Source organism: Tigriopus californicus, chromosome 1, assembly GCF_007210705.1.
Source record: "Tigriopus californicus strain San Diego chromosome 1, Tcal_SD_v2.1, whole genome shotgun sequence".
Taxonomy (NCBI): Eukaryota; Metazoa; Arthropoda; class Copepoda; order Harpacticoida; family Harpacticidae; genus Tigriopus; species Tigriopus californicus.
In genome coordinates this window covers 6,681,260-6,708,302 of record NC_081440.1, presented here as the reverse complement: position 1 = coordinate 6,708,302, position 27,043 = coordinate 6,681,260, and the positions used below count along the sequence as shown (strand labels likewise).

At 42.7% G+C, this 27,043-nt stretch overlaps 3 protein-coding genes across 4 annotated transcripts; 1 reads left to right on the top strand and 2 right to left on the bottom strand.

Annotated features, from left to right (window-relative positions):
- Positions 1 to 315: 315 nt before the first annotated feature.
- Positions 316 to 6,964, bottom strand: LOC131891289 (deacetylase Atu3266-like). 2 transcript variants are annotated; one of them, XM_059240832.1, is made up of 6 exons: positions 6,805 to 6,964; positions 6,049 to 6,391; positions 5,644 to 5,987; positions 5,073 to 5,236; positions 1,619 to 1,820; positions 316 to 610 (listed from the first exon to the last, which is right to left on the bottom strand). In XM_059240832.1, exons 2-6 carry the CDS (start codon positions 6,344 to 6,346, stop codon positions 392 to 394), a joined length of 1,227 nt encoding a protein of 408 aa, XP_059096815.1. In that variant the 5' UTR covers positions 6,347 to 6,391; positions 6,805 to 6,964; the 3' UTR covers positions 316 to 391. The 2 variants fall into 2 exon arrangements, with proteins under 2 accessions (XP_059096815.1, XP_059096881.1); XM_059240898.1 differs by lacking the exon at positions 6,805 to 6,964 and having other exon boundaries at positions 6,049 to 6,507.
- Positions 6,965 to 7,741: 777 nt separating this feature from the next.
- LOC131891098 (X-linked retinitis pigmentosa GTPase regulator-like) lies at positions 7,742 to 11,649 on the top strand. Its single transcript, XM_059240642.1, has 2 exons — positions 7,742 to 9,489; positions 10,019 to 11,649. Exons 1-2 carry the CDS (start codon positions 8,704 to 8,706, stop codon positions 11,432 to 11,434), a joined length of 2,202 nt encoding a protein of 733 aa, XP_059096625.1. The 5' UTR covers positions 7,742 to 8,703; the 3' UTR covers positions 11,435 to 11,649.
- Positions 11,650 to 17,776: 6,127 nt separating this feature from the next.
- On the bottom strand, positions 17,777 to 27,043 carry LOC131883500 (uncharacterized). The gene is made up of 2 exons (XM_059230987.1): positions 25,796 to 27,043; positions 17,777 to 20,652 (listed from the first exon to the last, which is right to left on the bottom strand). Exon 2 carries the CDS (start codon positions 19,873 to 19,875, stop codon positions 17,914 to 17,916), a length of 1,962 nt encoding a protein of 653 aa, XP_059086970.1. The 5' UTR covers positions 19,876 to 20,652; positions 25,796 to 27,043; the 3' UTR covers positions 17,777 to 17,913.

The window sequence follows — 27,043 nt, the reverse complement described above, 5'->3', positions numbered from 1 at the left end:
CTCTTTTTCACCAATCAAAGTTTGACTTGCTTCCCTAAATCCAACGACCGAACACTTATTTAGAAATAATTGCAAGTGAGGCAAGACCCGACGCATTTAATTGCTACTCAAAGGCCGATCCGATTGGACCCATCTTCAGAGTCCGTACAGGAGTAATTCCGTCTTGTAAGAACCATTTACAGATGTGCAAAATCATCGCCAATGAAAGGGCATTCATTCATTTGTGCAAGATGGGATTTTGAAATGTGCCAAAACGCAAACAGACGATACGGTATCAATCCATGATGACTTATGACTTGATAAGATAAGATTCGGTTTGGTTTTCAAGATGTGATATTTCAATGATGGCTAGTTTTTAGAAATCAAATGAAATAGTAATGCAATGGCAACCTTACAGGTTCAGCCTGATAACTCTTCCTTCTCGAATCACGATTTTTGGAATAAATTGCTCCTTGAGAAATTGTGACTTTTGGCTTGCGTCATAAGCCAATTCCAGTTTAGACTCGACTTTGAAAATGGTTAGGTCAGCACAAAGGCCATTGGCAATGCGTCCAAATTCCTTGTCTCGATTGATGCATTTGGCCGGAGTAGAAGTTACGGCACACACAATCTGCAAAATTGGAAAGTGCTTCACAACGAAATTTGACAGTCTTCGCTTGATTTGGAAGGCGGCCAAAAATGGCGGGAACATAAGTTTATGAAGTACGAATAATTTAAATTCTATAGGGCATATGTGTTGATATTTTTTCGTTAGTTTACCTTTGATATGATAACGTTTCGATAGTAACGATTTCCTTTAGTAAAGATATCTCACTCAATAAACGTTGGACAAAGCCAATGCATGTGAATATTCGTATACCAGACAGCAAATACGTAGATGTTATTGAGTTGAATAGCTTGTTTGATCATTCACGCTGTAAACTCCTTTATGTACAGGGTCCGGCCAAATTCTGCGTTTGAGGCTCCTGTCTCTCTTAACGGTGGAGACCGGATTTGAAGTGGATGTATTAGGGTCAAAAAATGGTTTTGTTGTTGATGAAAAATCGTGTAAAAAATGAAGAAAGGAATGAGCGAGAAATTCAAGGAAGGTATGAAAAATAGGTGAAAGTTTTAAAAAGAAAAATCAAGGGACTGTTAAAATCTAAGAGTCAAAAAATGATAACCAAAGGAATGGGAGAAGTTTGAAACCTTCAAGGTATAATACCAGTTTGGACACACATCAACACAAACATATTAACTGGTTCTTTAACTACATGACCTAAATCTACATGAAATGTAGAATGAAAGTGAATAGATGAGTTACTTTAGTTTTTAAAAAAATCATGCAATTGGGCTTAAATTACCTGTGTCCTTTTCTTGACAGAGCTTTATTCTCAGAAATGGATGTAGTTAAAGTCAGGACATTTTTATTTCTTTTCTGTTGTTCTAGGTCACGCAGTCAACGAAAAAGATACATGTGGAGGATTGTTTACGGACCCTATACAGTGTACGCGTACATCTAATCTGACAACATGAAATCGCTCACAAATTTGTGTGCCATACTTTTAAAGCCAGACTTTTTGGCCTGGTTTACTATCATTTGCCTTTTACTACAACAGGAAAGGCTTGTATGATTCACCTTTTGAAGTGGCATTCCCAAAGCAAGAAATTTGCTCATCACATAGGGTAGACTTTGAGCAGTTCCATTCACATTGCCAGAATGCAAATCGGTGCTAATCGTGTCGGGCCAAAGGTTCTCAGATGCGGCTTTCTTGGCCACTAGCCAGTCGAATGATCCTTGCCCGTGACCCACATCCATTATCACGCCCTTGTCCTGTGCACTGAAAACAAACCAAGGATAAAGAGCACATCAAGCAAGTAAAGAAGTTCAACTGGGCAAGATTTGAATGAACCCGGTTAGACGCTAGTAACATGTTGAAATTGTATCATAATCCAACCAAGGATCGGCATTATGTAGTAATAAAACATTTACCCGCAAAGCACATCAAACTTTGAAAAGGCGTATATGGATACTTTCTGTGCCATTCAACAAGGTTGGTGGGGTTCATTTGTAAAGAACACGAAATATTTTGTGACAATTATGTTCCCTTTTCAATGACGTAATCCAACCTCAAACGTCATGCATTCATTTTAATTCAACCATTGAGTCAAGCTATTGGGTGACAACTTGCATAGACAAGAGATCAAAATATCTCGCATCAGCTCATACTAAAATGTCGAACGCCTCAAACAGCATCAAACGTTACTAATTTTCGTTGTATCTACATTTTGTTGTGGCTTGAATAGTCGGATGTGTTGAGTTGCTTTTTAGACTAGAATTGATTAGGTCTTTAACATTGGTGGGCCCCCAAAATGCGCATCAAAGTGAATCAGGCAAAGTTTGTTTATCCGAGTGAGAGGGAAGTGCCGAGCATCATTTAATTGCTCCTATTCGTTTTCATAAGTCGAAGTCTGATGCCAGTTAGTGTTAACGAAAAGGTCTGCTTTTTGTTGGCTCAACATTTAAAGCAAACTTATATGTTTTGGTAATTCTATTGTAGAGTATTTGATGAAATTGATTGTATTTAGTATTTCACTTTGAGCCATCCTTTTTTGAAAACGTCGGTATGTAGACCAGTCTTCATATTTCATCAATAATTCGAAATTCGAAGAGAGCTTTATTGAGGTTTCAGGTCATTTAGTGAATGATTAACTTCAGATTCATTCCCAGATGCAGAGCGAGTGGTTTATTATTTATTTTGAGTTGCCCCTGTGGAAAAACTACTGTGAAACAAAGCTTACAAAAAGTTAATGATGCCGATTTGTGGTGTTAAATATGAATCCAGGCGACAAATTAATTAGTTATTCTTGAAATATTCCACAAATTTTCTCATTACTTTTGCGAATTTCGCCCAGATATTTTTCAAGATCAAACTACCTTTCGGTTGGAGTGGCCACTTTCAAATCGTAGGCCAAGCTCGACTTTTCTTTTCGGGCAATAAACCGAGCAACTGAGAAAAGACTTGACAGAAGGCGTAACAATGTTGAAACTGGCCTTCACAGTTCTCCTTATTTTACCACCTCCAGTTATTTTGAGGGGTTTTGTAAGGCGGCAACACACTTTTGTCCTACTTTGTACATCCAGAAATGTTTAAGATCATCAAAAAAATTATTTGTAAAATCTTTACTGTTTGGAGTAACGTTCAAAAAGAGGTCTTCTCCAAATTTTCTATTAGCATTCCCTTGTGTTTGCTTAGACGCAAATCCCTTCTTATAAATCTACCACTAGAACGCCATGAAAATGTGTGTGGATTTACACATGTATTCGTACACCATTTCAGAAATCGTACCCCAGTTTGTGGGGTTCATTGATTTTGGACAGATATTGATTTGAAAAATCCCAAATTATCCCAAAGCATGCAAATGGTCCTTTTCAACCTTGATTTTTATAGTTTGTTGTAACCCATTATTTCAGGGTTTTAGGAATAATACTATGCCATGTTCAATTCCTTTTCTTCTATTTTTTGAATCAAATCAAACTACCTTTTCCGAATAAAATCGCCCCTAGCCTTGGCAACAAGCACTATTGCACCTTTGAGGATTAATAACAAACGTAAAGCCCTTCAAAAAACTTTTTATCGTCAGAAAAAGGCACGAATAATACACCCTCTAGTTTTGGTCACCATGGCAATGATTTCTTTAGTTTTTGTATGACATATTTCACGAATCATTTTGCTTGAGAATTGTCGCCAGTTGTTAACAAAAGACTTAAAATATGGCCAATTTCGTTTCATACTTTTTTCGGGACATAAAACGCGTTGCTAGGTTTTACCATGTACCAGGTTCTGTAAGAGCGATTCCCCGTAAGAACCTCTGCTAGGGGTGAATCATGCCTCGGAATTTTGGCATTTTGCTGCGGTGTCAGTTTCCATCTTCATTCTGAGCAGAGTACAGAACAGTAAAACGGACGCTATCAAGGGCCAGTCCGATCTTTCCCTCAGACAAGTCGCTCTCAGCGAATACTGTACGTATGCACATCCAAGATTTGAATTATGAAAGTGTCCTCACTTATTCAACCGTTACGGAATGAAGGAGTCCCAGAAAGAGAACACTTTGCACATTGCTTTATTAGTTCGAGACAAATTGCTTTCGCGGGTTATCCGACTCGTTGTTCGATACATCAATTTGCACGACAAATGTGTAAAGAGCAAACTTCATTCTTGATCCGTGAAATTGGATGGCATTTTTCTTTAAGTAATCGAGCTTTTGGGCCCATTTACTCGTTTAATTATATCTGCCGACACGGAGATCATTTGATCGGTTTAATCGATGTTAAAATCCAAAGCCGTTTGAAACCATTTCGGAGATTATGTGGATATTCTGTACATTTTTTATTTATTTCGAGTTAGGGAACGGGCAAAAAAACAGAACTGGCTTCAAGTATCTTTGGCTCTTAAAAGTGACGATAAGCACTGAAAATACGATCTTAGGGCGTAGATCGTCGGGATAGCAAGTCACTCATGCCATTGTTTCAATTCAGTTTTGTTTTTATGGGAAAACATTTGAGAATAAATGTTGGAATACTTTAGATACTCTCTAATTTGAGGAATGCAAGAGCAAATATCGGCATACTGTTGTGTCCATACAGAAAGTTTCAGATGAGGTTGTCCATCCTCGTGTTTTACCATGACGTTTACAGTACGAGGGTAAACTGCACTTCTCATACCTGCATGAAACAGTTCATTTTTTTTAGAATCCAAATTGGATCCGTGCCCAAATTGTCCGGATGTTTATGATATGATGACCTAAGGAGTCAGTATACCCAGCTTAAATAACAGCTACATCTCGAGTTGCATTGAATATCAGGGTAGCGATGTCTGAAAAAAGTCTTTTGCTTCTCCCACCTTCACTTCATAACTAGCGAACAGAAATCGACATTGGGCTTGGGTTAATTTGTTTTGACTTTTGCCAACACTTTAAGCTCTTAGAGGATCAAATATTCCATCTTGACTGGAAACAAACAAGCATTTTCCTTGTCAGTTCAATGGCCAAGGGCAATCAATTAGCTCGATCAAATCGCTTAGAGCACTTACGCTTTGGCGGATGGGTGTAATTTCAGTGCCGAGTGATCCAGAATGGAACTGGGGTGACCATGATAGGTGTGGGTATAAATGTCACCTTTCCTCAATGATCCCGGGCATGATAGCACGCCTTGAGCGTGCGAACCCAATGGAATGCTTGAATTAGTATGATGAACCTGAAAAGAGAATTTGCAAGTGCATAACGCACAAAAAATAACGTATCTTAACCAGGGTGGGCAATTTCACGAATCAAATGGAATGTCAGACATCAAATGGACAAAAGTAAAAAAGTATTTAAAATTTGTACTTGAAACAGGTATGTTCTATGTAATGTACCCATTATAACATACATTCATTCAACATTATTAGAGGTTTTCCTAAATTTGGGCACTTCTCATCGGGAGTGGACCTAAGTGTCCAAAAGAAATTACCCACAAGGCTCCAAATTGAAGGAAAAGTCACGATATTTTTTTGTGTCTGCCCCTTCCCATTCGGATGCATTTTTACGGCGAATCTTGAAATTTCGACCTTCGACAAATATTCATGGAGTTTTTCAAACTCAAAGTTATTGATCCAAACTGACCATTAAAGGAACTTGTGCCTCCTTTGAGGCCCATAACGCTCTAGCATAGGTTTCATGTTCTGTGGCTCCATTGTTGGTGATGCTCTTGTCCAACCTGACTTTGATCCCGACAATGATGTCGGGATTGTCTTTAACGCATTGGACACAGAGAGATTGTTTGATGGCGTTCAAATGATCGGATTCTCCTCCCGACTCATTGCCTGAACAAGCAGCTCCAGCCAACCCATGGCAAGCAATGTGAAGGAAGGCGAGAACTCGGGTTTCACTTGGTTCCACGATGAACTTCCGAAGGCCGGCGAAGGTCATGGCACCACTACTACCTCCATCGACCATGGTCGTCACGCCTTAATGAATCGATTTGTTTTTGATTTGAAAATGTAATTATCCTAAATGTTAGTCTCCCACCTTTTTGAAGTCCACAAATGTCAGGATTGACTCCCAAGATAGTGGCATGCTCATAAACGTGGGTATGGAGATCAATCCAACCTGCACTCACGTAATGTCCAGAGACATCCAGAACTTGGTGAGCTTGGTCAGATTGTTGAATTTCTTTTCCCGAAGCAACTATTTCTCCATGCAAAATTGCCAGGTCCATCACTTTATTGATCTTTGATGAAAGGTCAAGCACGTGCCCGTTTTTGATGATTAAGTCGAAATCCATTCTGGCCAAAGTGCTAGCTTTCTTTTGTTTTGAGTTTTCCATGTGAAGATGAGATATTGAGCGATATCTTAAGTCTTTATCTTCCTTCTAAACAAAGAACGAGAACGTGATCGAGAGAAAGATGCTCCGACAAGGACAGTGAAGAGACAAAGAAGATTTGAAGAATAAATAAGCAATGAAATTTTCCAAGCTACAGGAAGACAAATCCTTGTGAAAATAATTGTGAACGTAAAGCTATTGAAAAAAAATCACGCAACCTAAAATCTACTTTCTGTTTTTGGTTCTGAGATTTGACTTGAATCGAACAGAGCATGTGCTTCAATGGACACAATTACCTACTTTCTTCAAATTTATTTTTTTTCTGTTCAGGAGTAAAAAAAACCAAATAAACAGGTAGATCAGAGAGCTTCTTTCCATCTTAACATAATTTCGGGTTATCGGTCAAATCAATCACACATCGAGCATATAACAAAAATATAACCATGAATACGAGTACTTACATGCTACGGCAAATAGTTGAATACCAATACCGTTACCCAAAGCCGATAAAAATTATCAGAAAAGCAGATCAGGGCCCACTTTTGTGATTTGCTTCATGTCTATCAACAAATATCTTGCGTATCAAAATCATATTCTTCATCAGTCCTTTTCTGGTTCCAAATCTATGAAAACTAAATCCTTAACCTGGCTTGAGAGAGGCGCGTGTGTGTGAGTGTGTCAGTAGACACGTATCATGCTAAATAGTGTGTATGTGTGCGAGTGTACGTGTCAATTTTTCGATAATAGATTGACTTCTTTATCGACTTCGACGGCTTCCGTTCCGTTCTCTAGATGTAGAGAAATCCAGGTACTTGCTTTAGGAACAGGTCATTTCCCAGCAGGAATAAGCTCAATGAGAAAGAGAGAAAAACGGAGAAAGAAAGACGAGGAATAGATTAAAGACTCTTTGGCGGTGGTTGTTGCTTCTGCCAAAGCAGTCCGTACATACGAGGACGCTCTAGTACGTGTGCCGTATGTGCCAAGCTCTCTTAAGTATGCAATGTAGCGTAGCGTCGTTGTTCTCCCTTCTGCACGTGTTGTGTTCCCTATGGGACGAGAAGGGACCATTGGTTCTCATTACCTGCAACACATGGAAAAGCTAGCCAACCAACCAACCAACCAACCAGGTGATGGTTGTGTACAAGCTCGACCTGACGGACTGACTGACAGTCTGACAACGTGACGAGCGAGGAGGGTTGAATCTGAACCAGAACCGGATTGGCTTGACAGGGACGGGTAACGCGTTACTTACTACACACGGCGTGGTGTATTCTCGTTTTGAAAGAGAATTCCACCATCTATACCCACCAATCTCGGTGGAAGAGGGGACTTTGCCATTGAAGTGGGCCAGGGTTGGCCGCCGGACTCGTTTCCTTTGTATCATAATGAATAGAAAGTATTTGCCAGAAAAGTCTTGTTCCAGCAGAAAACTCGGTCTCATTCCAGTCAGAGGTGGAGGGAACTCATTTAATCGACACTAACGAACCCGTTGGGATTAACTTTCTCTCCCTCTTGGTTGGTCCCTGCAGTGGTCCCCATCCCTAACAAACAGTATGTCCGAGTGGGTCCGGTCACTGTGCATAACAACATGTTGTTCATGTGGACTTTCCTTTAATGACAGTTGGATGAACACGTTCCCTTCAAGTGCCAAATCTTGGGAATCTCTGGTTGAAATTTCTAGCCGAATGCCACTCTAACTGTGCTTAATCAAGGACCGGATAAAGAAAATAAAGAGAAGACCGTGTCGACGCTAAAGATAATGACCATTTGGCTCTATGAGCTCGCGAAAGTGTGAGGAAATGGACCTCATTTTGTTGGTGTTATGTGGGGGAAAACAGTTGAAAATTACCCCTTGAGCACCACAGGTGCTGGGAGGCAATAACAATGGAGAGCTTCAACGTTGTTGGACAAGCCTCCAAGGAGGGAGCAAATCTCGGATGGTTGTGTGTCTGATTCCCATTAGCCGTCGTGTAACTTGGAGCTCTGCAGCCTCATCTGCAGTAGAAGTTGAGGCTCGGGGCCTCTATCCTCCTCATTCTCTCTCTCTCATTCTTGGATGCTTGTGGGTCGCTCGTCGTCATCGTGCCTTGAGGGGGAAATTCGTTCCGAGAAAGCATGGATTGAGTTGGAATAACGAGACGAAGAGGCCATAAAAATTCTAATAGCCTCAAGTAATATTCCGAGCGATTTGGAAGAAAACCCTACGAAATTGGGAATTTCGGTATGAAGGGCCCCTCGCCATCTTCTTGTTGAAGAAAATCAAATGGACATCCTTACCCCGATCTATTGCTCATGGACATGTTGCCCATCAGGGTCTTGCATCTTGTTCTTTCATCTATCTATGCAATCATATTGATAGGATGACCGATGAAATGGATTCCCATAATGGTCTAACTCTGCCAGAATTGGAGGTCCCGGAATCCGGGGTCATATTCACGTTTGGCAAGTCCAAGTTCGCCGAAAACGCACCCAGCAAGTTTTGGATCAAAAAGGACCTCATCACTCAGATCTCTTGTGGCGATGAGCACACGGCCGTGGTGACCCATTCTGGGCGACTCTTTACCTTCGGCAGCAACGAGTGGGGACAATTGGGGCTTGGTCACAATGAGAGCGTGATCAAGCCCAGTTGTGTGAAGGCTCTAAAGCCCGATAAAGTGATCCTGGTGGCTTGCGGCAAGAGTCATACCATTGTTTACATGGAAAGTGGGCGTCTCTTGGCTTTTGGTTCGAATGCCGACGGCCAACTCGGCGTAGGACGAACGCCTGAGTTCACTAATAGACCTTTGGAAATCACCAATGAAGTGATCAAGGAAGAGGTGGCTCAGCTGGCCGCCGGCTTTTCTCACACAATGGCCTTGGGACAAGACAGTGGGCAGGTGTACGTTTGGGGCAATAACGTGGATGGTCAGCTGGGCTTGGGCGAAGATGCACCCGAGACCTTTTATGAGCCCACTCTCCTGGAATTTTCATCTCGCATTTCGCAAATTTCCTGCGGTTACCACCACAGTGCCTTCATAACTAGCCCGGAAGGTTTTCTTTATGTCTTCGGAGATGGAGATGACGGCAAATTGGGCCAAGGATCTCAAGGGGCAGACTCAGAGTCCTTCTCATGCGACGAGCCGAGCAAAGTTAATTTACCAGAAAAGGTAACATTTTTATCTTATGGCAGCATTTTCTGCCCACACTCGCCTTGGCTGTCGTCGTCCTTCGCATTGTGGTGTAAAGAACGAGAAAGACAGCGAGAAGAATGAGGAACACCGACTTTAGGGTCCTTGAGAAATAAATGTATTGCTACTCTACCTACTGTACTACAACTATGTTGTTGGTACTACGTAGTAGCATGACACAGCTAGAGAGCCGATAAGCTAGCTCACTTTGAAGTAGTCAAAACTTGAGAGGAAGGCCACGAGGATGAATGACTAAAGTTCCCCCCTTTCCCTTTCCATGTTCAAACTTACAGAGTAAGGAAATATGTTTAGTGGCAAGAATGAGCATATCAGCTTCGAATGTTACACCCGGCAACTTAAAGACAGTGGATGAACGAATGCTTCACTAAATGCAACTCTTTGATCCTAATGATCCAGTCAGTCCATTTTCCTCCTTTTCCTCCTCCTCCTTCTTCTTCTTTTGCTTCGGGGCTCTGGCTCTAATCTGAGTGTACTTTTTGCTCTCCAGGCCGTAATGGTGGCGTGTGGAGGATCTCATACAGTGGTGCTTACCGATGTTGGCCATGTATATTCATTTGGACTCTCCACCAACGGTCAACTTGGTTTGGGCACGAGCATTCTCAGCGCCAGAGATCCAACCTTAATTACTTCGTTGGCCAATCATTTTCCAGGCAAACTGGTTCACATTTCTTGTGGGGAAAACCACACGGCCGTCGTCTCCGAGGATGGCCATGTATTCATGTTTGGCGACGGTCGTCATGGAAAGCTCTGTCTGGACGTTGAAACCATGACCAATCATTTCACACCCGTGTACCCATCTCGCTTCCAGGGATTCCAAGTGCAAACTGCCAAATGTGGGGGCTGTCACACGATGGTTTTTGCCCTTCCCATTCCCGGTTACGACTTCGAGAAACCTCTTCGAGACGGGATAAATGAGGCATTGCTAGAAAATGGCCATCTCGACGAAGACGCGAACCCCAACGCTCGGCAAATTCATCGAGATTCCAATCAAGAAAAACGGCTTCTTCCTCCTATTAAGCCTCGACAAACGCTCCCCTCCGATCCCAATGAAATTCTACATGTGGGCTCAGACATCATAAAGGTTAATGGCGATGAAAGTGGACCTGGATATCCTGACAACCAAGACGAGAGCCGCCATTCGGCAGTGCCCTCATCCGAAGAGGAGACCGACAACGTCGAGGACAAGAGCACAAAATCACCCAACCAAGAGGAAGACGATGGAGGTAACACCGAGAAGAACGGATCTGACGACCAAACTGAGGAACAACGCCAAGATGATGATAATGAGGGAAAGACCGAGACCGCAAGGGATCAGAGTGAACCTGAGACCAAAACCAAGGCGACGGGGAAACTTACCAACTTCTTCTCGTCGTTGGGAGTGAAGAAGAAATCGAAGGCGACGAAGCCAGAGCAGCTCACCGAGGCTCCAAGCAAGAACGAGGATGCTCCCAAGGAAATCAAAGCCAAGTCCAGTGGAGATAAAGTTAAAAATAAAAAACCTAAAACTGTGCGATTCTTCAGCCGCTCTAGAGCGGACGTCAACAAGTCGGAGGAGAGTCTTCAAAAGTCGTCGGAAAATGAAGATGAAGCTCCCTCACAAGGTTCATCTTCAGCAGCCAAATACAAAGAAGAGCCAGGAATGTTTGATGATGATGATGATAATGATGATGATGATAATGCCAAATCCTATGAATCCTTGGGACAAGAAAACCCTGACGACAATTTAGAAGAGGAGTCTGCGGACGACTTGAATAGTTCAACCCGATCGATGCCAAACAAACCGGAATCACATCCAGAAGTGAGGGAAGCATTTATAGATTTACAAGACTCTACGACACAGAAAAAGAACAATGCAACGACCAACCATGAAAAGGCGAAATCCAAGACATGCATCTTGATCTGAAAGCTCAAATCATTGTTCAAGTCACACAATTGATTGCAATGAAACTATTGGGACTCAGAGTTGTTCTCCCAATTTCTAGAGTATTATTACGCACCTGAACAATAGTCTTCTTATAATGTACAATTAGTGAGTGAAAGCCAAAGGATTTGTCATTCCAGTTTACCCATACGTAACCCATCAAAGCACAAAATATTATGCGACTTGTTAAACCCAGAGGTCTTCAGGATTTGTTTCAATGCAGATTATAACAAGTGTTCTCCGTTGACGGTTAAAATTTTGTTTTCCCTACACTAGCGATGGAGATTGCTTAAAAACTTGCAAGTAGATGACGTTCTATAAAGGACAAGCATTAGCAAAGAAACTGCATGGATGATTATTAATTTGCTTCCATATTGATGCTTTGCTTATTGGAACATATTTATCAAGTTATTTCGAGTCGACTGACGCCTGGCTATGGCTTAAAGAAATTTCTTGTTTCTTTTTCCTACACTAGTTAGTTGCAAAATAAGGTCAAATATTGGGCCAAAACGTTGAAAATGGCCTTTTTTGACATTGCATTTACAAGCTTCTATATGCCGTGGAAATTGACAATGTTCGCCTAACCCTCCTAATCAACTTTGGCGATGTTTTCCGGGGTCCTCCTCATTCAGTACTTTTGATGACCATTGCGTTCGTCTTCAATTGTCTCAGGACCTTACTGAAAAAGTCGAAATACAACAACTCCAGGAAGGGCAAGTGCCCCATGCCCCCGGTGTATCAAATGAAGGTCTCACCCTTAAGGGTAAAGGCAAGACATTATTCAATTTGTGTTTCTTTTCGATCAAAATTCCAATCAGAGCAGAAACCAAGTACAACAAAAGATGATTCTTGCTCACTTGTGCTTCGCATAGTCATACGCTTTTTAGACACATGGTGTACTCTTACGATGTCATAAGAACAGGTGATATATCATACCACTTTCGAGAGACAAAATCCCCTACGCTTATTTGTTTCATCATACACCCCTAGTTCAATCCATTCCCTTCAGGTAGCTGTTACAGTCGTTCTAGGTAGACGGGCCCCCCTTGCCATGTTGCATGTATTTTAACGTATGACATCACTTCAGTGCATGCAAAATTTTACGAAATTGGTCCAAGGTGTGTTATATGATTAAATGCGAACGGTTTACACTTAGCATATGCCTTCTGCTTGATCAAACATTGGCGCTTGAAATTCTTGTGCCACCAGATGCGGCAATGAGGCTTCCTTTTTTTCGACATCCCTACAATGTGGGTTCAGAGAAAGTTGACACGATCCGAAATTTCTTGAAATAGAATTGGTTTTGAAGCACACAGCTTGAATATTTCATTATGTTGTTAGGCGTAATTGACGACTGTGCCATATTTTGTTCACAATATGTTGGCAAATGCACTCCTTATTAAATTTGCAAATGATCGAAAAGATGGCTTAAGAAGTATTCTTAATGATAGGATTTCAGCCATTCGAATCGGCAAGTTCATTGCCACTCTATGATGAAATGGCCAATTTTTATCCCGCATCAAAACAGCCTACCGTACGAATAATACCACACCTCGTACACACCATTGACTCTCAATCGTGATTCTCATAGGTGCTGATAACAATGAACCTTCTCGAGGGGTGTTAGAGGTCATGCATCACTCATTCACTCCTTCACTTACTGTACATGAGAAATTAGACATAATTCATCTTCCGTTGACAAAAATCAAACCATGCCATACGTATTGCTGGCAAACATGCGCATCAACAAAGCGTTCTTACCTGAAAAGGTAATGTGGCAGAACGGCACAAGGCCGAACGGATTTACTAATAACATCGAAATGTCCTATTAATTTGATCAACCCCTAGACCAATCCGATCAGTTGCAATTGTCTCATCTAGCCCTACAGTCCCTCCACTGACATCAACACAATAGGAAAAAGCAATGGTAAGAATCTATATTTATTCTAGTGTTTACAAGTAGAAGTAGAAGTAAAAAAGTCATTTGATTTTCAAACGCACGAACAAACTGGAGGGTCTTTTATATTTGACGTTTGGGAGCTACAGTCAGTACAGTGGAGAGCAAGGATAAAGAACCCAAGACTTCAAAGGAGGTGAACTCCTGAAGATGGGCAAAAAGCGTGGATTTATGGCACTCGGTGCATTGTACCATTGTCCCAAGGCTTACCTTCTCATTGCGGAAAGGGTTTCGCTCGCAGGATTTGCTTCAAAGGAGATCAGGTTCTTTGGAAAATTCAGTCATGGAAAACGAGATCATCTTTAGGACATACGAGCCGAAAGTTGTCGGACTCGCTCGCTTTCCTTTCTTTCTCCCTCTTTCCTCATGTCTATTCTACGTGCAAAGCGCAAAGCGGGTCAGGTTCGAGAGTGAGATCAGGGGGTCAGGATTGGAACTTGGAACGAAGGGTTCCACGAACCTGAGAATGTGCGGAAAAGAATGATGTTACCGCCAAATGGTGTTCCTTTCCTTCTCGTTGTTCGTACTGGCTCTAAAGAAATAGACAGAGAAGTAGAGCCACCAATCATTTGAACCATGCGGGCATTTTTATCAAGTCTCTGAGAGCGAAATACATCCTTTAAACTTTCAAGGGTAAAGACTGGCAATGTTTCTTCCCCCTTTAGACTGACCTGGGCAGCTGCTTGGGCAGGTCTTTTCATTTTCTCTGGTCCTAAAGTGAACCCGAATTGCCTTTCAGGCGTGAATTGAATTTCAATGCGAGATCCGCAGAAAGCGTTCAAAGTGTGCTGGAAAAGTAAAGAGGTAGAAAGAGAAAGAGAAAGATAAAAATTGAAGGGTAAGCAACAGAAATGCGAGGAAGCAAGCCAAAATAAAGTATATCATAAATATGAACCATTCTTTATTGTGAGTGGAAGAGTTGGTCGTCACTTCAGGCAGTTTTTGAGCCATCCCTACAAGGTGGAGTACATAATTTGGAGTAATGGGGGATAAAAACTGCAATTTCTGGAACAAATTCCCCCCCCCCCTCTTGACGAAGAAGCTCTGTTTACGGTGTGAACCGAGTCGTTACTCAAAAAGTAAAGAGCGAGTTTATTGAAGTTGGAACCTGCCACACAGAGTGCAGAGTCTGCAACCTTTACTTCATCCTTGAGGGAATAATCTCACTCCAAGATCCTCTCCTCTCCTAGAGAAGGATCCTCCTCTTTGCACACGTATCTGCATCAAGCTGGTTCCTCACTTCAAAACAGCCGACAATGGAGGGTTTAAGAGGGCTTCGAGGAGCCACTATTCCAATTGCAAACAGTTTGCATTCGACCCGGCGTGCACTGTGTGGCTAAAAGGAATAACAATTCTTTTTGAATGGTTTTGTTGACGCTCTGGAGCGGATATAACCACTCCTTCCTCCGCTTTTTCTTATTTAGAAGTGCTGTTTGTTTCAAATGTCAGGCCTTTTCCGCCATCCCAAATGGAAGAGAAACCCTCGGAAAAAGAGGAAATATTCCATAATTTATCTTCCCAGTTTAGGTGTGGGCTGTCATCCCAAGCAAAGAAAGCCGTGGGGCACTGAGGCTCCGTGGCAAAATCGCCAAAATGAGTCTATTGCCCCCAGGCGAACTTTAGCCCAATTTATGACTTCCAGAGAAAGAGAAAGAGAGAGAGAGCAAGAGGAGTTAGAGAATGAGAATGAGTGAGTGAGAGAGAGAGAGAGAAACACAGAAAGAAGGAAAGAAAGAGAGAAAAGGGTCGCGAACGGGTTGCCCTGAACGACAAAGAAAGAATGAAAAGAAAGAGAAACGAACAGTTGCCTCAGAATCCAACCACGAAAGCAACGACGGAGACATCCGACGATCGAGGACAGCATCCAAAAGCGCTCAGGGGCGTGTGTTCTCCTCATGCCTCTTTTATAGCTTTACATGTTGTGAGTTGTTGTGGAACTTCTTCCTACTCTGATCTAGGCGAGTCAAAATGGAAAATTTGAGTCACCAATGACGAGAAAAGGCCAGTCTTCGATTAAAACCACCTGCCAAGTGTTTAACCACAATCTGTTGTATGAATGCCTTTTCCGGCTTCGTGTTTACAAGTATGGGGGGATGCAACAAAGATAATGGGGCAACGTAAGTAATCCTAGGGAGAGTCCTCAGATGAGAATACTCTCACCTCATGTTGGGGTTGTTAATGCGCCACTCGAATGAGAGCAATTGCATACAGTACAACAAAGTCAGATTAACCAGATCCCGAGATCCACTTCTGAGACACATCCTCACTATAAAAATAAAAGGATAACGGGCCTTTTTCTGTAAATGCCTACTTCTTGTGCGTTGTCCCCAGTAACAAACCAGAAACACTCCACCGCTCCGTTTTGGAACTATTGTTTGGCAGAGTCTTGAAAGATAAAGAAGTGCACTTGTTCCAACCCATTTTTTGTTAGTTTGTCTCTTTGTATGCGGGCCAAAAAGACAGCCAAGGACTGGCATTTTACTACTGTATTAGCCACGGATGTAGTTGAATACAGCAAGGAAGGAACGGAGTTCCCTTTTTGTTGCCAGAATGGTCCCCAAACCCTACTCAGGAAAAATAGCAGCTGGAAGGAGCAAGCGATTGCTTTTGGTTGTAAACAGTGTGCATACCAAGAGGAGCATCGCAGCCTCAGATCAGACTGAGCTCGTTCGTTTGGTCGCTCGCTCGCTCGCTTGTGGAAATGGCGTTGTTGAGTGGAGGGAGGAGGAGGGTCAGAGGAAGGAGCACGTTAAAGGCCATTAAAGGCCAAAGAAATGCACATCAGTTTAAAGAGGGCTTGGGCAAATTGAAACCTCCCTCCCCGACAATTTTCCATTTGGAGTGAAAATTGTATATGATTAGAATTTTCTCACCTTCAAAAATACAAAAGTGGACACGGCAACAGAAAATGGAACCTAAATTTTGGTCAATTTGGTTATTGACGAAACAAACTCTGACTTGTTAGACATTTACGCAAAAAATAGAGAAATTCTATTCGAACCTCTTGGTGAAGTTGGGTGATGTTGGGTGGTACATTCTTCACAGCATGCAAGAAATTGGCCGAAAAATCTTGTTCTTTAGCTCGAACAATAAAAACAGGGACCATTTGATAATAATATTATTCTAACAAGTGGGTCTGACATTATCAAAGTGCCTGAATGCCTTTCTTGCAAATTGACCTAAAATATCTTCTTGGCAAATTTCTTGCATGCTGTGAGAATGTTCAACCCTATCCAACACAACTTCACCAAGCGGTTCGAATACGTAGAACTTTATTATTTACTGCGCAAATGTCGAACAAGCCGGAAGGTGACAAGTTAAAACACCTCATGATGGAATGCCTTGCCATAGCAATGAAGTTCTATGGCTCAGAGGCATTTTCAATTGGTTCTTAACTGGAAATTAATCTCATTTCTTGTAGGTTTGCTCGTCTCGAAAAGCTCCGGGCATCTTGGCGGCTTTAGCTATTTCCTGCCTTTTGGTCTCGGCATTATTTGTGGTGTGCGTTGTTGCTCTACCAGACGGTCAAGATCCAAGAACAGCATCCACATCGACCTTGGGATCCTCTAGCGGGTTCGAACAAAACTCGGCCTCATTTACAGATCGTACAAACGTGCACAAAATCGCTCCAAGAAACATCAATGAGGTCTACGGCAATAGCAACGTCAACAACCCGTTTGGATCCTCCAGCACATACACCAGAACCCCCCAAGGGAGTACCTATTCGTCTGGATCAAAACAACCGGACATACCTGTCCCACCCTCTCACTCAATTCACCCTACTTCGTCGGCTCGACAAAACGTTGATATAAAAATTCTGCCCTTACCTATTCCCATTGGCCTCCCGACCCCTGTGTACTTCAGACCATCAGGCTATGGCCACAATAACTATGGCTATGGAAACGGGTACACTCATCAATATGAATCTCATGCCAATTTTGACTCCAATCCGTATGGCCATGGTCTTTTCAGTGGTTTTGGGAATGACATTTTGGGAGCGAGTTTGAAAAAAGTGGCTCTTGGTCAGAAAGTGAGTGTGGAAGAGAAGAGGAAGCTCCAGAGTCACCATTTGGGTAGAGCAGGGGGAAATGAACCTCACCTTCTTTCGCCTTCTTTTTATGGGAACGATCCTATTCGCGCCTCAATTTTGGCATCTCGTTCCAATCCACTCATTCATCTGCTAGCTGCGCCCTACATCAAGAACATTAAGGAGAACAATGGCAAGGACCTGCCAACTTTGGATGACCTGAAAATTCTTTTGGAAAAGTCTTCCTTCGGATTAAGCGACATTGACGAGGACCTTGGAATCATTGAGGGCAATCACTGAACCGCTTTATGTAATATAATAGAAACCCTTGTCAATCTAGTAATGTGCCAATCGTGTGACTTTTGTTTTCAAATGAATTTGAGGATTATATTTTTTGGAAACAAACGAAAATTGGGTTTATCACTGTTGAATCTTGAAATCACGCTTGTTTAAAATCTTAGTAGCTTAGTAGCCTTTTTATGTAGTAAGTCTTGACGTTTGCCGTTTGCGAACGTGGCTTGGAACAGATTTGGTGGAAGGCATCGATGCTTTGTCGGTTTCAACTGCTATAGACGCGTTCTTGGCAGCTGCCGATCTCAACCACTCGTCCAAGGTCCAATTACACTTTGATGCCAAATCCTGTAATATAGTGTTGACATTTCTGACAAGCTGTTTTTTGTATTGGTAGGCCACGGTTTTGTCCACCTTCGAGTCTGTATGGACGCAATCGTTGCCGCCGAATTCGCACACCCGGTAATGATGGAGAAATCCCACGTGGACAGGGACGTTCACGTTGTATCCGTCGACGAACTCCCAAATGAAGTGATTCCCCGCTTCTCGCACGTACTTGGGAATGCAAATATATTTCGATCTTTGTTTCTGGGGATTGAATTTGGATTTCCGTCGAGTTTTCAACAACGTGCGGAGGGGAAGAACTCGGTCCCTGGAGATTTCGAGTCCCAGTTCAGTGTCGTCAGGGAACTGGAGGTAGAAGAAGGAATTTTGAAAACTGTACGAGGACGTGAGTCTCTGGGAAATCTTCAGATGGGTATTGCCCCGATTCGCACTGAGCCCCGCACTACTGGCCCCACCCCCAATGGTGGTAATGACACCGGCACGTCGTTGGGAGTTGATGAATTGCAGCATATCTGGCAATGTTCGGTTCTGATGAGGAATAATGTATTCATCAAAGTCTATTAGCATCAGATAATGGAAGCGATTCATGTTCCGATAGAGACAATCGTTCAAAGCCGCAAAGAGACCTTCGGTTCGGATCTCGGCCTGGGATTGAATGTTCAGCTTCCAGGGGAGGATTTCCACCACACCGAGACTTTCGTAATGGCGGAGGAGACAACTCACTCGAGGAGACATGGTGTCATTGTAGAATGTGAATTTGCTCACGCCCAGGATTCTGTTCAGTTCGATGAACTCGACCACTTCCAAAACTTGGTCGTAATGGAAGTGAATAGGCTTTACACACACACCCATCTCATCTTTATTGGGTGGCAGCTCACTACCAGTACCCGTTTCAAAGTTGTGAACTGGAAGCTGATTAGAGGCTGTGACATTCCCTTTCAACTTTGATGCATTGGATATCACACTCACAGACTCGGGAGCTTTGTTTTCAGAAGGAATCGGGCACAGCACGAAGCAAGCACTGTATTTAAGATTCCAATTCTCACGTATCACGGTGATGCTAGATGGATGATAATGCACGGTGGAACCACTCTGATTGCGATAGTGAAACTGACACCACACCCGTTCGGGTTGTTTGGTTTTGGTAGCACCAATGATCCTGACAACACGTTTGGACTCAACCCGGGCATCATAGTAAGCTGAGTACACATAAAATTTTTGGAGCGAGCCTTCCACTGGTTGCCAAATGGCATCGAATCCGGTGTGGTTCTTCAGAGAAAAGTCGTAACGCAAGTCAAGAGGAGGGTCATTGGCGGAATAATTGTAGGGACGGTTGATTGGAAGCGCTGTTTTGGTTTTGGGCATGGAAGCAGCCACCGCTGCTGCCATTGAGGTATGGATCCGAGATGAAATATTGCGAATGAGACGCTCCATCTCCTCCTGATGTTGCTGAAGGCTTTTTTGGAACCGCTCATTCTTGGGTGCGTTCCGTGACTGGATCCCACTTCGGTACAGATCTTTCTGTTGTCGATGATGATGATGTTGTTGATGATTCGTGGAGCCCACACTCTCAAGGAGCAAAGACAAGGGCTTGGGAGTTTCCCACGACGTTTCATCATATTGGAACTCGCCCAGGTCAGATCTGTTCCTGACGTCTTCTACAAGGAATACCTCAGCTAAGACGATGATCCCAAAAATAGCTAAAAAGATTATAACAATAAAGAAACTGAGCTTCTGGCGTTCCTGGCTCATCTTGACAAGTTTTCCCCTTGTCAGTTTCAGTTTCCTTCGTGGTAGTCTCATCTTTCACCCAAGTAAGAGGAAGAAGCGTTTTCTCCCCTTCAACCCGTGGATCTACTCAGCTCACATACATAGAAGAGAAGGAGGAGGGGGGGAGGGAGGACGAGGAGAAGGACAAGAAGAAGCAGGAACAGGCAGGCATTCCTTTGCCTCGAAATTGTGCACTTGGGGGAGACAACAACCGGCCAGACCCTTCTATGGTCCCACTTGTAGTCGGTTGGCTGCTTCGAGAAGCAAAACCGGTCGTTCTTTAGGTCTTGGTGTTCCACAACTTGAAGTGCTGCTGACGCCAGAGCAAGTACTGTTCCTCTGGTAGTTTCCACTTGGTCTTGATGTTGTTGTTGTTGTTGTTACTTCTATGCATGGGAGAACGGTGGTTGAGGGGGTATTCATCTTTGAGGACACTGATGATGGCTAGGCAAGCTAGATGGGGAAACACGCAAGCCAAGCAACTAACCAACCAACAGACCAAGAGCTGGCTAACTCCGGCCGAGGAACACCCGTTAGTATTGTAAGATTACCACAGTACTGTTGAGCAGGAAGGAAGGAAGTGGTAGCTAGACGGAAAAGAAGGCCTGTTCTCTCAAGCAACCACTCATGGCTGTTCCATCAAACTTTTCCAAGACCCGAAGATGACGCTTAAGTAAAGCCAGGAGAATGGGACCACTGTTGTTGTCACCATCATGGACGAGTTTTTTTCGCCTCAAGGACCATGTTTGCTTAATTCCACTTCCAACAAAAGGCGAGCACTCATCGACCTCGACCAGCCCAAGCTCGTTCCTGAAAGCAAATAAATAATTCAAACTGGCTCTTTCCCTCTGCCATTCCTGACATCCTGTAAGCGTTTTATGTTGCAAAGAGTTATGGTATATCATCACGTGAAAGTATCGGTTTTTTATACTTGTATGTATTGATAACACCCAAGATGAGCTCTTGGCACTTTGCTTATCAGGTTTGTTCAAATACAAGTGGGCTGAATTCGGTCATCTTTGTTCCTTTCCTTGAAAGCAAAACCAAACGACCATAGAACATTGAATGTCTGTGTATACGTAAGGTTCCTCAATCTTGTTTCAGATATCTCATTATTTTCAGTATGACGGGGTTCTACAACATTTGTTGAAGGTCCACGACAACTTTCTATCCTATGGTAGGTGGAAGAATAAACTTTTTGGCCCAGTCTACCTAATCATCATTACCACACGAGCAGAAAGATAGAGAAATATGTGCTCGAGATTTGCACCAAAATGTGACTTGGCCTTGAGTTCTGAAACATGTATGACGGATGAGAGAATCCTTTCAGCCCCAGGAGAGGGAGCAATTCAGGAAAAATAATTGTCTTAAAATCGCGTACCAAAAGTCGATAGAGAAACCCTCCTTCGTATTCGGTCGGCTTTTTGATAGGGGGTGTGCTTTTTAGCTATCGCTCCCAGCAACGGGTAATTTGAAGGCTCGTCCGTCCAATTTTCAGCTTTCAGTCAACGCCCTTTAAGGTTGGGTCGCCGCAGAATTGGGTTTTGGGATAGGTGCAAAGGCGTTTGTGGTGGCAAGTCAACACTAGGTAATAGTCCTATCTAATGGTAAACTGAGCTGGGGGACAAAATGGCGGCTCATTCAGGGCATGGATCCATTTCCTCCCTTAGATTGAATGACGAGCTGAGGGAGGACAAGAGATTGATTTTTATCTGGATCTGAATATCAGATTACGGAAGATCGAGTGGGTGTAGACCACATTGACTGGTAAGTGCTCGCCAAGTGAATGGCTGACGGGGAACAACCCAATCACCCATCCCATGACTTGATGGAGGAAGAGAACAAAACTGCTAGGTAATCAGTAATCTCCATCAAGGGATCTGAGAATAGAACAAATCAGGTTCCTAGCCATCGTCTTTCAGACCATTCATATGGATCGCTTGCTCTGCATGTGGGTTCTTGGATTGGCTCTATGGCGTGCGATGGTGTTAAAAAAAGGAGCCAAAAAATTAATGTTGTAAACTTGTGGAAAAAAACAACCATAGAGCAATGTGGTCTACTTTCGGTAGAACAGTATCAAGGCCATCTTTTGTATACTAATGGCATTGAAGTCATGCAATCTATCTGTTTCTAACTTCGAGAAAGGACTTCCAAATGTCATCCAACAAGAAGCTTTAACAGCTTAAGAAGAGGGCAAGATGATCCATTTGTCTAGAAGTCCGTCCATCTTGCTATGCCAAGAAGAAATAGGATGCTCGCTCTCACTCATAACCACCATTTTAGTAGCACCTTGAATTCTTCCTCGTCCAAACGAAATCTGTGCATGTATCTATCTTTCTATCTTTGGATTGAATTGCAGCGTCATTATGTGATGTACTGACTTTGACATTGGTCACACTTCACCGAGATACTCGTCCTCTTATGTTGTTCTTTCAATGGTTCAGACCGATGTACGGATCCGGCATTGTGTCTCAACTTCGAATACATGTACGTATATACTACATCCTCGTTCGTACACTGTGTACAGGGTGTAAAGAAATTAAGGGCCTCCATGGCTGTTTTTCATACCATTTCTCCCTCCTCAAAGATTTTTTTGACATTAAACCGCAAGCATTCATTAAGAGGAACTGTTAAGTATCTAGTGACATATTACAAATGGTCTAACGATATCCTGGAGGCGATGGGTAACCCTCTGATAAAGTGCCGTCAAAACTATGTCTGAAAATTCAAGTGAGCGCAGTCTGAAGGTCAGAACCAAGGTTAAGGGCATCCTGAAGGCCGGTAAAGACAAGGGAACGTTTGGTGAGCCTTTCAGTGATCATCCTCAAACCATTGGAAAGTGGAGACCCTCATGGAAATGCCATAAATCCTTTTTGAACAGACAGGGCCAACGACCGAAATCTGGATTTTCAAGACTCAATCTTTAGGTGGCCAAACATCAGAAGGTTACCAATCTCCTTTGGAGTAAAATCGGATCATTCGTGGTAAGGTGTTAGGTTTTCCAATAATCCTTTTTAATGAAAACTGGAGATTCAATCGGACCAAATCATTCTTTGAGTTAGGGGGTAGGATTTTCAGAAGCGACAAAGAGCGGCCCTTAATTTCTTTCCACCCTGTACTAGTACACTCTCTACTCTCTTTCCTCTCGCTTATGAGGGTATTCAGGCCAGATCCAGGGAGAAGAGTAATCGAATTATCCCTCTGGCACAAGACTTACAGAGGCCAGCTGAAGTAGCCCATTGCAAGGTTCTTTATGGGACCAGAGAGCATTTCCATTTGAGTAGAAGATAGCTTCTCTCATTTTCATGCAAATCAAGGAGCCACTAACCAACCAACCTTCATGGTTTCTTCCCCTCATCTCCATTGCCATGGAAACTCACCTTTCTACTTGCTTGAATAGGGAGCGCAGACATCGAGTTTTGTTTATGTAAATTACTTGCCAAACTTTCCCAAGAACGTCTTTCTTCCTTGTGAGATCAAATGATACCAATGATTTGTGTCTTTCTTGGTACAAATGCAAGCTCATTCAAAGGTCAAAGCATGATTTTGAAAAGAGCCCTTTCTTTAAGAATTTCCAATTAAGGTGGAAATGCAAAGACAGCTTAGATAAATCTAACCATTAAAGCACAAAGGTCATGAACATGTGCACTTTTCTGCATATCATATGTCTGATTTAAATTGGATGAACTTCCTCTTACTTTTATCAAAGATTGTTCCGTACGTACTACGTAAGTACGGTACGTGTGATTCATTCCTGATCCGGATGTTTTATCAATATGTTTAAGCGCTGCCAAGATGCTAAAGCATACTGTATCAGACCAAGAAGATCCAGATCATTTTGTTCGCTTCAATTATTAAGTCTCATAATTGCTCTTTGGGCATTTAGTGAGTGTTCATTTTCTCAGTTCCTGTATTTGCTGAATCTTACAAATACATCACAGGGAGTGATGCAAGATTGATCTGGTATAAAAAAAGAAATTTTTATCCACCCAGGGTCTGATCAAAGAATAAAGGTGTTCTTGAATATATTCAATACATCAGAGTTATCTTTAGTCAATTAGAATGGGAACGAATGGTGTACGGACGGGTATTCTAACGTCGGGAACACGTTTTTGAGGAGCTAACCCTTGTTGCACATTGCTATATGAGGAAGGTCAGCTTCGTTGAAACAAGTTTGAAACGCTAATTTTGCATCACTGGCATTGGCAGGCACGTTTGTTTGCTGGTACCAGAGCTTGCCTAAATGCCCGAATAATCTACGAAGGGCTATGTGGTGAGTTTTGAGAAGGCATACTTATGACCCATTGTTGTTTTGAAGTGCAATGCACAGAGTCATCACGGCCTTAGGCGTTGCCATTTGAAGAAGAATGTAATACGTTCATTTGCTTTGGAAATGAGAATTTTCAACCTTGGTGCCCCTGTCCATATTTCAGTGGTTCATGATTGAAAAAATAGGAAAGTACTCACTCTTTCAATCAAATATCACCTACGTGAGCTTTTGTCAGAAAAGTTGAATTATTCAGTAGTCTGTTCCAAAAGCGAGGGACTGTGTTGGAGTTACAGAGTTCCATCCAATATCCATTTCCAGATGTCAGTCATTTCCCGAAAAAGATCAGTTTTAAACATGGCATTGTAAAAAAATTACTGACACATTCTACATTTGTTCGGTTCGTTTAGCAAATCGAATGCTAACCATTTTGCCTAATGTGGACATAACTATTGTGCCTACTTGATTGGAATCAGAACTTGGGGGACGTTTTTCATCTCAAATTGATATCAACACAATCGATCAATGTGTGCTACGGGTTAAAGTTTCAAGCCTTGAATGAGTCAGAACGATACGTAAATTGATGGTCATGACATTTATTGCGAGAGGGTTTCAGCCTTGACATGTGGTTATTTTGTGCTTAATGTTTAAGTTTGGAAATCTTGCTGCTTTATGCTTTGACAGCCAAACCAGAACCTTTAACAAAAGAATGGACCAACGCTCCCTAAAGTGCTCTTTAGACGTTTTCAGTTCACCCACTCTAAATCCCCATTTACTTCTGGGTATTTTAAGAACTCATATTTTTGCGGGCTTCCTTACCACAACTCGAAATGTAATCTCCAGCACTTCAAGATGAAAGCTCATAAGTACTTATTGAATATATAGTCATGTAATATTTGATCCACCACCAACGAGTTAAAGTTGGCGGACCTGGCTAGCACTTGAATGACCATCCCGCTTCATTTTTCGAGTAAGGGTTTGTAGGGGTAATTTGAAAGCTGTCTCAGGTTCACGTTAGCACTGTGAACAAAATTCGTCCACTTTCATCATTACAACGTATTTTTGGCCGTATTTGAAAATGAGAAAGGTTTAAAAGACTGATATTATTATTTATGAAGTATATTCGTGCAAGTACACGGATCTGGAGTTTCACGTTAGATTTGTAAAGTTCTGGTCTAGTACGAGACTCCAACCAGGATTTCTTTTACTCAGAGCAACTGAAAACTTTTTTTACAAGCCAATCAAGAGTTTGGATCTAACCGAGCAAGGGATTCCTAGTTTGCCTCGGTTCCTTGTTTTTGGGGGTACGAATCTTGTCGAGCAAACTCTCACTCTTGTAATTTCACGCTTTTTGAAGCCACATCAAGTTTTTTAACGCTCAGATGAGAGGGACTCATCCTCTTGCATTCGAATCTTCTTCGAGTAGGAAGAGAGGATGAGAGTAAAAAAAGGTATTTCATTCTGGACATTACCCGACGAAGGTAGCTTGAACCATGACTGGTAGTGGTCCAGGAAAAGAAAAACTTGTCAAAAGTTGACATGCCGTGGCCCATCAATGGGGCTTCTACTACCATTATATATCTCAGTTTGAAAGTGAATGGTGGAATGTATAAATCATATACAAAGAAAGGCAATTTTTGCTTTCTGCTGAAAGCTGCACTTGGGAAATGAAAAAATAACACTCACCGATAGGGAGTCTTGTGTTGTCGAAGGAATAAGGTACGTAGGAACTCGGTCACCTCTTGAGACAACAATGACTTTCCAAGCAATGCTGAATCACTGATTCAATTGACCATTCTCGGTGCCCAAGGAAGTGTAGTCAGGACAGGAGATTCCAGATCGTGATCTGAATATTCCAGTAATTCGTTCTCCGGTCCGTTCGTCCGCCGGTCGGTCCACAATGGTGTCGATTGTGTAAGTGAAAGGGACCACGAGACTCGACTATGCGACTATGTGCGAGCTCTAATACCAATGCATACAACACAGTTTCGTTGGAAGCACCCTTGGAAAAGACGAAGCCACTGATGTTACCAGAGATATTGTTCTTGGCTTGTGGAAGAAGGGTCTCTTTCGCAAGGAGGATTTTTTGTGTTGTTGTTCTTCCTCTTCCTTCAATGAAGGAGCGGCCCAACGTGTTCCTTCGTTCCTTCGCTGTCTGTCGTGGCACAAATTCTGGGGGGACTTCCAAGACGTGTTGGCCCTTACACGTTCTCGCAACGAATGTTCAGTAAGGGTGTCGAGGAAAACAGCCTCTAGTGGCCGCAGTGCATTAGAAGATATGGGGACCACTGTTCCAAAGATTTTCTACCCGGGATGGTAGAAGCGCAACCGTCGGAGAAGGAGAACTAAAAGTTGAAAAGAAGACGAAGGAACAACCTTGCACCAAAGGACGAGCTTTCGTATACAAGAGGACTTTCTGCGCTCTCTCGTCCACCGCATTTGTTGGCTCTGGCACTCGGAGTGTACAACTTCGGAGGCCATACGTCCGTCCTCTCCCCCCTTGACTTGGATGGAGAGGAGAAGGTCTCTAGGAGGAGGATTTGTTCGTCCTTCTATCCGACTACAGTGGAATGGGACGGTAGGGAAGGATGGCAAAACTCGGTAGAGGAAGTAGACGTGGGCATTCTTCGTCATGGGTCTCTCTTTGGCTTGGTTTATTGCACATCGAGAAATAGGCGTGGCATATTGGTAAATGTGTCAAAGGTCTTACGGGTGAGGGCTTTCTGTTCCACGAAATTGAGGATGATGCAAAATTGGAATCCCCTTTGCTATTCAATCGTTACTCCTGTTTATATGACATAGCAATTCTCAACAACAATCCCGAGATGGATGAACCACATCCAAAGCCTTACATCTTGTATTAAACTACTCTGTGGGAATGGCAAGCAATTGAGCTTAAATTTGCTACTCATATGATAAGGTGAAACATTCCGG

Bases quoted from the DNA above. Each gene is read 5' to 3' on its own strand.
- LOC131883500 (XM_059230987.1), bottom strand. From the start codon at position 19,875: ATGAGACTACCACGAAGGAAACTGAAACTGACAAGGGGAAAACTTGTC.
- LOC131891098 (XM_059240642.1), top strand. From the start codon at position 8,704: ATGACCGATGAAATGGATTCCCATAATGGTCTAACTCTGCCAGAATTG. The intron at 9,490-10,018 runs GTAACATTTTTA...TTTGCTCTCCAG, and splicing joins AAGTTAATTTACCAGAAAAG to GCCGTAATGGTGGCGTGTGG.
- LOC131891289 (XM_059240832.1), bottom strand. From the start codon at position 6,346: ATGGAAAACTCAAAACAAAAGAAAGCTAGCACTTTGGCCAGAATGGAT. The intron at 5,988-6,048 runs GTGGGAGACTAA...CGATTCATTAAG, and splicing joins CATTTGTGGACTTCAAAAAG to GCGTGACGACCATGGTCGAT. The intron at 1,821-5,072 runs GTAAGTGCTCTA...GTTTGTTTTCAG, and splicing joins TTACACCCATCCGCCAAAGC to TGCACAGGACAAGGGCGTGA.